This window comes from Rutilus rutilus, assembly GCF_951802725.1.
Source record: "Rutilus rutilus genome assembly, chromosome: 4".
Classification (NCBI taxonomy): domain Eukaryota; kingdom Metazoa; phylum Chordata; class Actinopteri; order Cypriniformes; family Leuciscidae; genus Rutilus; species Rutilus rutilus.
In genome coordinates, this window is record NC_140212.1 from 410,968 (window position 1) to 423,907 (window position 12,940).

Sequence of the window (12,940 nt, forward strand, 5' to 3'; positions counted from 1 at the left end):
AAACACCAGCTGAGGGAGGGGATGTTTCTGGACGGTGTTGTATTTAACACTCAGATGAAGCTCCACACCGGCGCCGTCACACACAAGAGACCGACTAAACCCTGCCAAGCTGTGTTCTGCGTCCAAGAGGAAATACCACACACACACACACTCGCTCGCTCAGAAATTCACTCCAGACGCTCTTCACCAGGGAAATTAATGTCTCATTATTTTGCCATTTTGTGTGTCACGTTTTCAAGAAGATGAAATGTGCTGGAGAACCATAAATAATCACTAATATGACAATGAGGAATATTTCACAAAATTAATTAAAAACACTCTCAAAACCACCTCATGCAAATCCAACCAACGACGTTTTTTAAACCCAAACTCGCACCTGCAGAACAAACTGAACTCAAAGATGACGTTCCTAAAGGACCACCTGTATGAACACACACACACACACACATATCATCTGATGTCAGTGTAAAATATGAAGGTTTTAATTTGATTTGACCTCACGTTGCAAATTAAATCCGTTCATCTTTTAAAATGTGTCACACAAACTCACTCATTGGTCAGTCAAACTGATAGTCCCGCCCCCAAACTCACTCATTGGTCAGTCAAACAGATAGTCCCGCCCCCAAACCCACTCATTGGTCCGTCAAACAGATAGTCCCGCTCCCAAACTCACTCATTGGTCAGTCAAACAGATAGTCCCGCCCCCAAACTCACTCATCGGGCAGTCAAACATACAGTCCCGCCCCCAAACTCACTCATCGGGCAGTCAAACATACAGTCCCGCCCCCAAACTCACTCATTGGTCAGTCATACAGATAGTCCCGCTCCCAAACTCACTCATTGGGCAGTCAAACAGATAGTCCCGCCCCCAAACTCACTCATTGGGCAGTCAAACAGACAGTCCCGCCCCCAAACTCACTCATTGGTCAGTCAAACAGACAGTCCCACCCCCAAACTCACTCATCGGGCAGTCAAACAGACAGTCCCACCCCCAAACTCACTCATCGGGCAGTCAAACAGACAGTCCCACCCCCAAACTCACTCATTGGGCAGTCAAACAGACAGTCCCGCCCCCAAACTCACTCATTGGGCAGTCAAACAGATAGTCCCGCCCCCAAACTCACTCATTGGGCAGTCAAACAGACAGTCCCGCCCCCAAACTCACTCATTGGTCAGTCAAACAGACAGTCCCACCCCCAAACTCACTCATCGGGCAGTCAAACAGACAGTCCCACCCCCAAACTCACTCATCGGGCAGTCAAACAGACAGTCCTGCCCCCAAACTCACTCATTGGACAGTCAAACAGACAGTCCCGCCCCCAAACTCACTCATCGGACAGTCAAACATACAGTCCCGCCCCCAAACTCACTCATTGGACAGTCAAACAGACAGTCCCGCCCCCAAACTCACTCATTGGACAGTCAAACAGACAGTCCCGCCCCCAAACTCACTCATCGGGCAGTCAAACATACAGTCCCGCCCCCAAACTCACTCATTAAGCAGGCAAACAGACAGTCCCGCCCCCAAACTCACTCATCGGGCAGTCAAACATACAGTCCCGCCCCCAAACTCACTCATCGGGCAGTCAAACAGACAGTCCCGCCCCCAAACTCACTCATTGGGCAGTCAAACAGACAGTCCCGCCCCCAAACTCACTCATCGGGCAGTCAAACATACAGTCCCGCCCCCAAACTCACTCATTGGGCAGTCAAACATACAGTCCCGCCCCCAAACTCACTCATTGGGCAGTCAAACAGACAGTCCCGCCCCCAAACTCACGCATCGGGCAGTCAAACATACAGTCCCGCCCCCAAACTCACTCATTGGGCAGTCAAACATACAGTCCCGCCCCCAAACTCACTCATTGGGCAGTCAAACAGACAGTCCCGCCCCCAAACTCACTCATTGGGCAGTCAAACATACAGTCCCGCCCCCAAACTCACTCATTGGGCAGTCAAACAGACAGTCCCGCCCCCAAACTCACGCATCGGGCAGTCAAACATACAGTCCCGCCCCCAAACTCACTCATTGGGCAGTCAAACATACAGTCCCGCCCCCAAACTCACTCATTGGGCAGTCAAACAGATAGTCCCGCCCCCAAACTCACTCATTGGTCAGTCAAACAGACAGTCCCGCCCCCAAACTCACTCATTGGACGAGGTGTAAGCTGTCATGTTGGGTCTAAACAGGAGTAAATCATGATAACGCCTCACACTCACAGAATCAGACAGCTGAGGTTTCCAGCATCTGGGCCCAAATCCGGGATCGACTCGAAGTCGTTGTTATTCAGTTTTCTGTGAACAGAGAACCAAATGGTTACACAAGTAACGTTATACGTTGGAGAAAAAAATACCCAAAAACACACACACACACACTCACATTTCGCTGAGGTGCGGCAGGCTGGAGAACAGCGCTTCGGGAAACGTGCGTAACTTGTTATGGCTCAGATCCCTGCAAAGAAGAAGACAGCCGTCAAAGAGTTTCTGAAGACAACGAACATAAACTCAACAAAACACTCGTACAGTATGACATCATCACGCCAATTCAACTCGTCAGCATTAATGATCCAACCATTCAAACCTACATCACACACAAATGCTCCTGTTAAAGGTTCTTCATGGAAACACTGAGGCCAAAAAGAAAATACCATTTATAATATTCTTTAACTACACACACCATCACAAGCATCCAATCAGGAAACAGCTAAACATTCGTTGGAATGATTCAAACCACTGAGATGACTCAGAAGAATCAAACCACTGAGATGACTCGTTAGAATCAAACCACTGAGATGACTCATTAGAATCAAACCACTGAGATGACTCATTAGAATCAAACCACTGAGATGACTCAGAAGAATCAAACCACTGAGATGACTCATTAGAATCAAACCACTGAGATGACTCAGAAGAATCAAACCACTGAGATGACTCAGAAGAATCAAACCACTGAGATGACTCATTAGAATCAAACCACTGAGATGACTCGTACGAATCGTTTGTTTGAGTACAGACAGTCAAAGGTAATGGTTTGCCACACAGTGTGTGTTGGTGTTGATGTAGTGTGACTCTCCGAGCTGAAGCTCCTCCATCTGGTCTCCATCAGCTCAAACGAGGAGAGTAACGACTGATCATCTATTGGGAACGCAGGGAAAGTGAGCGCCACCTCAGCTTCTGGATCTGGACAGATGTTTTCCTGGAGTCTCTCAGAGGCGGAGCTTCAATACAACAACTACAGTTAACAACTTAACTGTAAAACTCCTCCTTTAAACCTAAACACAGATTCATTACTCCACTTACAAGATACAGTCGAACCCAAACGTATTCAGACTGCTAGCAATTAAAGCAATTAAAGACAAAAACACACTTCAGCAAAACATGATCAGCTCAAAGTGTCTGGATTATTTTTGGTCCCAAATGTCACTGGTAGTCTCTGAATGAAGAATATTAGTGTATACTTGATTCTGCTCTCCTCTCTGACATAATGAACTATAGTGTCCTGATCACACTAGTAAAAACAAATATTATAATTATAACTATTTTTATGCACATTTTGGGACATAGCATTAAAAAGACTGGATAGAAACACCAAGATGTGCATAAATTGTAATAATGTGCATTAAAAAAACATATGCGCTCAATTGATGCGGATACATTTTTATCCCATAAGACTAAACTATGATAGAAACACATTCACTGAATAAACCCTCAGCGGAGGCTGTGATTGGCTAAACTGGAGTAACCAGTGGACCAATGGTGTCGCAGCGTCTCTAGTGTTGGTTTGGTGTTTCTGAGACGCCGGAGTGGAAGTGTGTGATCAGGATGATCTGGTGTAACTCCCCCCAGAAGCGTCTCACACACACGAGTGTGTTCCTGAACACCACAGCGCTCACTGTGTTTCGTCTGACGCTCGACACACTCGTTCATGATGGAGGGAAGAGAGTCGGACTGCAGACACGTGGAGTTTACTCCTGATATCCTGCAGTTTCACAGGAAGAGATGATGATGTTCTCTTCAACACTCGAGACGTAAACACTGCTGATGTCTCCAGCTCTGCACAGCAGTTTAGTGTGGATGTTAACGGCTCGAGTTTAACTCCATCACACAGACGTTCCTCTAGATGTTCACAGGTTCAGTCTGGGCTTTAAAGCAGATCAGCGTTATTTATAAAGCGGTTTATAGCGGCTTACACCACAGTGCTCAGCGAGTCATCACATCCACAATAAAAGTTTGTGTTTACATAATATATAAATGTGTGTGTGTGTGTGTGTACTGTGTATAGGCTAATTATTTTGTATATATGAATAAATACACACATGCATGTATATATTTAGGAAAAATGTGTTTTTTATATTTATATCCATATATATGAAGAGTTCAGATGCAGAAGCCTCTCAGTGCCATCTGTGTTCTTCTAGGATGATCATTTTTATCAAGCTCGTATATTTAAGTTCGATAATTTCACTTAAATGACAATTAATAGGTAATTTTCATAGCCATTTTAAGTGAACTCTTCATATGTGTATATATATATATATATTTAGTATACATGCATGAGTGTATTTATTCATATATCGTTTCACAGTAATAAATCATTAATTAATGATTTAGATAATGAATCGTTATTCAGACCAATTCAGTTCAGTAACGGTTTCAAAACGATGGTATAGTGATGATAATTATACAATTATACAATTATCATATTCATGTTCCACGTTATTCCCATAGTACTATTTACCAACATGCCATCAACCTAAATGAATAATAATTCCCACCATAACAGGCCCATAAACACCACATGTTAAAGGTAAAACACACAGCACTGCTGATAATGCTGACGTTTAGGTTTTCACTCATATTTATAACGATTTCGTCAATTTTCCAGTATGAGTTTTCCTCAGTTTGCCGGTGTAACAGCAGCTGGCGTCTCTAGCGCTCCCGGCTCTGAAGAAACCCTGGATCTTTCCAGATGTAAATCATGAAAAGCTTTTTTTCCTTCTATTTTTCCATTCTGGCAGCGAGAGTTATTCACAGCCAACGACTTCAGGCCCCTCTCTCTCTCTCTCTCTCTACACACACACACACACACACACACACACACACACACACACACACACACACACACACACACAGGCTCTTAATGGCTTCCATCTCTGGTTGGGTTTAGCTGCTAATTCAGCAGAAATAATGGGCCTGGGGAAAACAAAAGCTCACAGTTTAAAGCCTGAACATGTGCGGTGTGAGTGAGCATCAGCTCCTGAAGACAACATCATCCACTCGCCGATCATAACTCTCACACCGAGACATACGTCGATCATAACTCTCACGCCGAGACATACGCCGATCATAACTCTCCCGCCGAGACATACACCGATCATAACTCTCCCACCGAGACATACGCCGATCATAACTCTCACACCGAGACATACGCCGATCATAACTCTCCCGCCGAGACATACGCCGATCATAACTCTCACACCGAGACATACGCCGATCATAACTCTCGCGCCGAGACATACGCCGATCATAACTCTCACACCGAGACATACGCCGATCATAACTCTCCCGCCGAGACATACGCCGATCATAACTCTCACGCCGAGACATACGCCGATCATAACTCTCCCGCCGAGACATACGCCGATCATAACTCTCCCGCCGAGACATACGCCGATCATAACTCTCACACCGAGACATACGCCGATCATAACTCTCCCGCCGAGACATACGCCGATCATAACTCTCACACCGAGACATACGCCGATCATAACTCTCCCGCCGAGACATACGCCGATCATAACTCTCACACCGAGACATACGCCGATCATAACTCTCACACCGAGACATACACCGATCATAACTCTCCCACCGAGACATACGCCGATCATAACTCTCACACCGAGACATACACCGATCATAACTCTCACACCGAGACATACACCGATCATAACTCTCCCACCGAGACATACGCCGATCATAACTCTCACACCGAGACATACGCCGATCATAACTCTCCCGCCGAGACATACGCCGATCATAACTCTCGCGCCGAGACATACGCCGATCATAACTCTCACACCGAGACATACACCGATCATAACTCTCCCGCCGAGACATACGCCGATCATAACTCTCACACCGAGACATACGCCGATCATAACTCTCCCGCCGAGACATACGCCGATCATAACTCTCACACCGAGACATACGCCGATCATAACTCTCACACCGAGACATACGCCGATCATAACTCTCCCGCCGAGACATACACCGATCATAACTCTCCCGCCGAGACATACGCCGATCATAACTCTCACACCGAGACATACACCGATCATAACTCTCACACCGAGACATACGCCGATCATAACTCTCACACCGAGACATACGCCGATCATAACTCTCACACCGAGACATACGCCGATCATAACTCTCCCGCCGAGACATACGCCGATCATAACTCTCCCGCCGAGACATACACCGATCATAACTCTCCCGCCGAGACATACGCCGATCATAACTCTCACACCGAGACATACGCCGATCATAACTCTCACACCGAGACATACGCCGATCATAACTCTCACACCGAGACATACGCCGATCATAACTCTCCCGCCGAGACATACACCGATCATAACTCTCCCGCCGAGACATACGCCGATCATAACTCTCACACCGAGACATACACCGATCATAACTCTCACACCGAGACATACGCCGATCATAACTCTCACACCGAGACATACGCCGATCATAACTCTCACACCGAGACATACGCCGATCATAACTCTCCCGCCGAGACATACGCCGATCATAACTCTCCCGCCGAGACATACACCGATCATAACTCTCCCGCCGAGACATACGCCGATCATAACTCTCACACCGAGACATACACCGATCATAACTCTCACACCGAGACATACGCCGATCATAACTCTCACACCGAGACATACGCCGATCATAACTCTCACACCGAGACATACACCGATCATAACTCTCACACCGAGACATACACCGATCATAACTCTCCCGCCGAGACATACGCCGATCATAACTCTCCCGCCGAGACATACACCGATCATAACTCTCACACCGAGACATACACCGATCATAACTCTCACACCGAGACATACACCGATCATAACTCTCACACCGAGACATACACCGATCATAACTCTCCCGCCGAGACATACACCGATCATAACTCTCACACCGAGACATACGCCGATCATAACTCTCACACCGAGACATACACCGATCATAACTCTCACACCGAGACATACACCGATCATAACTCTCCCGCCGAGACATACACCGATCATAACTCTCACACCGAGACATACGCCGATCATAACTCTCACACCGAGACATACGCCGATCATAACTCTCACACCGAGACATACACCGATCATAACTCTCACACCGAGACATACACCGATCATAACTCTCCCGCCGAGACATACGCCGATCATAACTCTCCCGCCGAGACATACACCGATCATAACTCTCACACCGAGACATACACCGATCATAACTCTCACACCGAGACATACACCGATCATAACTCTCACACCGAGACATACACCGATCATAACTCTCCCGCCGAGACATACACCGATCATAACTCTCACACCGAGACATACACCGATCATAACTCTCCCGCCGAGACATACGCCGATCATAACTCTCACACCGAGACATACACCGATCATAACTCTCACACCGAGACATACACCGATCATAACTCTCACACCGAGACATACGCCGATCATAACTCTCACACCGAGACATACACCGATCATAACTCTCCCGCCGAGACATACGCCGATCATAACTCTCACACCGAGACATACGCCGATCATAACTCTCACGCCGAGACATACGCCGATCATAACTCTCCCGCCGAGACATACGCCGATCATAACTCTCACACCGAGACATACGCCGATCATAACTCTCCCGCCGAGACATACGCCGATCATAACTCTCACACCGAGACATACGCCGATCATAACTCTCGCGCCGAGACATACGCCGATCATAACTCTCGCGCCGAGACATACGCCGATCATAACTCTCCCACCGAGACATACGCCGATCATAACTCTCACACCGAGACATACGCCGATCATAACTCTCACACCGAGACATACGCCGATCATAACTCTCCCACCGAGACATACGCCGATCATAACTCTCACACCGAGACATACGCCGATCATAACTCTCACGCCGAGACATACGCCGATCATAACTCTCACGCCGAGACATACGCCGCCGATCATAACTCTCCCGCCGAGACATACGCCGATCATAACTCTCACACCGAGACATACGCCGATCATAACTCTCACACCGAGACATACGCCGATCATAACTCTCACACCGAGACATACGCCGATCATAACTCTCACTCCGAGACATACGCCGATCATAACTCTCACACCGAGACATACGCCGATCATAACTCTCACGCCGAGACATACGCCGATCATAACTCTCCCGCCGAGACATACACCGATCATAACTCTCCCACCGAGACATACGCCGATCATAACTCTCACACCGAGACATACGCCGATCATAACTCTCACACCGAGACATACGCCGATCATAACTCTCACTCCGAGACATACGCCGATCATAACTCTCACGCCGAGACATACGCCGATCATAACTCTCACGCCGAGACATACGCCGATCATAACTCTCCCGCCGAGACATACACCGATCATAACTCTCCCGCCGAGACATACACCGATCATAACTCTCCCGCCGAGACATACGCCGATCATAACTCTCCCGCCGAGACATACGCCGATCATAACTCTCCCACCGAGACATACACCGATCATAACTCTCCCGCCGAGACATACGCCGATCATAACTCTCCCATCGAGACATACGCCGATCATAACTCTCCCGCCGAGACATACGCCGATCATAACTCTCCCGCCGAGACATACGCCGATCATAACTCTCACACCGAGACATACGCCGATCATAACTCTCCCGCCGAGACATACGCCGATCATAACTCTCCCGCCGAGACATACGCCGATCATAACTCTCCCATCGAGACATACGCCGATCATAACTCTCCCGCCGAGACATACGCCGATCATAACTCTCCCATCGAGACATACGCCGATCATAACTCTCACACCGAGACATACGCCGATCATAACTCTCACGCCGAGACATACGCCGATCATAACTCTCACACCGAGACATACGCCGATCATAACTCTCACACCGAGACATACGCCGATCATAACCCTCACGCCGAGACATACGCCGATCATAACTCTCACGCCGAGACATACGCCGATCATAACTCTCACACCGAGACATACGCCGATCATAACTCTCACACCGAGACATACGCCGATCATAACTCTCACTCCGAGACATACGCCGATCATAACTCTCACACCGAGACATTCGCCGATCATAACTCTCACACCGAGACATACGCCGATCATAACTCTCCCGCCGAGACATACGCCGATCATAACTCTCACACCGAGACATACGCCGATCATAACTCTCCCGCCGAGACATACGCCAATCATAACTCTCACACCGAGACATACGCCGATCATAACTCTCCCGCCGAGACATACGCCGATCATAACTCTCCCGCCGAGACATACACCGATCATAACTCTCCCGCCGAGACATACGCCGATCATAACTCTCACACCGAGACATACGCCGATCATAACTCTCCCGCCGAGACATACGCCGATCATAACTCTCCCGCCGAGACATACACCGATCATAACTCTCCCGCCGAGACATACGCCGATCATAACTCTCACACCGAGACATACGCCGATCATAACTCTCCCGCCGAGACATACGCCGATCATAACTCTCACACCGAGACATACGCCGATCATAACTCTCCCGCCGAGACATACGCCGATCATAACTCTCGCACCGAGACATACGCCGATCATAACTCTCGCGCCGAGACATACGCCGATCATAACTCTCACACCGAGACATACGCCGATCATAACTCTCCCGCCGAGACATACACCGATCATAACTCTCCCGCCGAGACATACACCGATCATAACTCTCCCACCGAGACATACGCCGATCATAACTCTCCCGCCGAGACATACGCCGATCATAACTCTCGCGCCGAGACATACGCCGATCATAACTCTCACACCGAGACATACGCCGATCATAACTCTCCCGCCGAGACATACGCCGATCATAACTCTCCCGCCGAGACATACACCGATCATAACTCTCCCACCGAGACATACGCCGATCATAACTCTCCCACCGAGACATACGCCGATCATAACTCTCACACCGAGACATACGCCGATCATAACTCTCACACCGAGACATACGCCGATCATAACTCTCCCGCCGAGACATACGCCGATCATAACTCTCCCGCCGAGACATACGCCGATCATAACTCTCACACCGAGACATACGCCGATCATAACTCTCACACCGAGACATACGCCGATCATAACTCTCCCGCCGAGACATACGCCGATCATAACTCTCACGCCGAGACATACGCCGATCATAACTCTCCCGCCGAGACATACGCCGATCATAACTCTCACACCGAGACATACGCCGCCGATCATAACTCTCACGCCGAGACATACGCCGATCATAACTCTTCACACTCAAACTGGCCTCAGTGAAAAAGTTCAGTAAGAAACACTAATTATTATAATATTTATTTAGAAATAAATTAGGACTGTTAAACGATTAATCGCAACCAAAAAAAAAAAGTTTGTGTTTACATAATATATGTGTGTGTGCTGTGTATAATTATTTTGTATATATAAATACACACACTATATATTTAAGAAATATTTGCATACTGTATATATATTTACTTTATATAAATATTTTACATATAAATAACACATTTTTCTTAAATATATACATGCATGTGTGTGTATTTATTAGGGTTGGGCAACGATTAATCGTGATTAATCGCATCCATAATAAAAGTTTGTGTTTACATAATATATGTGTGTGTACTGTGTATAATTATTTAGTCTATATAAATACACACATACTGTATGTGTATATTTAAGAAAAATTTGGTATTTATATATAAAATATTCATATATAATATAAATTATGTATAAATATATCTACAGTATATACATGCAAATTTTTCTTAAATATACACATACATATGTGTGTATTTATATATACAAAATAATTATACGCAGTACACACACATATATTATGTAAACACAAACTTTTATTTCGGATGCGATTAATCACGATTAATCGTTGCCCAACCCTAGTATTTATATATGCAATATAATTATACATGGTATACACACATATATTATGTAAATAAACTTTCATTTTGGATGTGATTCATCGCTTCACAGCCCTAAAATAAATCATATATCAGCTATAATTTCATAATTTGACATCACTGTTTTCTGGCCTGTAATGTCAGGATTGTTGAACCTCAAACATCAACAGTACACTAATGATGAGCAGAACAAGAATAGAGATGTGTCAATATTTTCCAGGTAATATTTCACACATGTATAACTGTAGAAATGAGTCTTTATGAATATATATAGGAGAGTAAATCATCATATTTAAGGGTCCGTGGCATCATGACTAACATGAGGAGAAATGAGCGAAAGCCTGTTTAATTACAGTGTGTTTGTTCTTCATGAATAAGATAACACAAGCAACTAAACATCAGCTGGTGAAGCTTTCAGAGCTCTGGAGGATTCAGATCTAGCACTGTCAGTCCATTCATCATGTTATTATTATGAGGTTGATGAAAATATGATTTTATTTCTCTTTCTTTAAGAATCTGTCTGAACTTCTGTATAGATCAAGAGAAAATGCTTGGGTAATATCGAGGTTTTTGTTAAATTCTTTAAACTGAACACACACACTTACACTTACTCTCACACAGACAGACAGACAGACACAAAGATATACAGACACAAACAGGCACTTTCTCACACACACACACACACACACACACACACACACTCTCTCTCTCTCTCTCTCACACACACACACACACGAGGAAAATCGATCAAACTCACTCAACTATCACTGTCACTGTTTAGACGGAGAAAAGTTTGTTTATCCTAGATTCAGCTTTGTTTGTTTAAGTTGTTTTTCACTTCAGTGATCTATGAGCTGTCCGCACACTGTTATCGTTCTCCACCTTGAGTGTTTTTCCCATATTTAAACGAATGTGGATGTTTTGACCGTGTTCCAGTGAGAGAGACACAAAGGATCTGAGGTAAAACACACTCACAGGCTCCTGATCCGCGCGGGCAGCCGCTCCGAGATCCGGCCGTGTTTCAGTGCACTGCAGTCGGCGAGGGATCCCACACACGAGCACACGGATGGGCACGGGTCCGGGTCCAGGTCCGGTTCCGAGTCTCCGTGAAGCGCTTTAAATCCCGTGAGGTGAAACACAAGCAGCGCGAAGCTCACAGCGCGAGCGGGCTGCGGCATTTTCACCCACAACAACAAAACTGACAAAAAAGTTCACAAAATCGATCCTTAAAAGTTTAAATTCCGCACGAATATGAAAGAGAACAAAGATCTTAGCAGGTCCGCGTCAACTGAACTCTCTTTTCGCGTTTAATATCATGAATAAAAGTGCAGAAATCAGCGCCTCACCAACCACTCCATCTCTGAGGAACTTTTTTCCACCGCGCGCTGGAATCAGAGCAGCATTCCGCGGCGCGCGCTCCCGCGGGCCGAACAGCCAGAGGGGTTCTGGGTAATGTAGTACAGACACTTATCAAAACATTTTGCGAGAGTACGCAAAAGCATTGACAAATTTTTTCTTTTCTTTCACCATGATCTCTTTAGGGGCTCCGTATCATTTAGCGTTTTTATTTCATAATCAGTTTTTCAGACGGAATTTCGACTTTTATTT

At 46.3% G+C, this 12,940-nt stretch overlaps 1 protein-coding gene across 1 annotated transcript in view; it reads right to left on the reverse strand.

Moving 5' to 3' along the window:
* Positions 1 to 12,700, reverse strand: part of lrig3 (leucine-rich repeats and immunoglobulin-like domains 3) — a 43,645-nt gene extending 30,945 nt beyond the window's left edge. The window contains exons 1-3 of the mRNA XM_084407417.1: positions 12,308 to 12,700; positions 2,381 to 2,452; positions 2,221 to 2,295 (exon numbers count right to left, since the gene is read on the reverse strand). Coding sequence (XP_084263543.1) covers positions 2,221 to 2,295; positions 2,381 to 2,452; positions 12,308 to 12,510 — 350 coding nt within the window. The 5' untranslated portion in view covers positions 12,511 to 12,700. The remainder of the gene's footprint in view (positions 1 to 2,220; positions 2,296 to 2,380; positions 2,453 to 12,307) is intronic.
* Between the last annotated feature and the right edge of the window lie 240 nt (positions 12,701 to 12,940).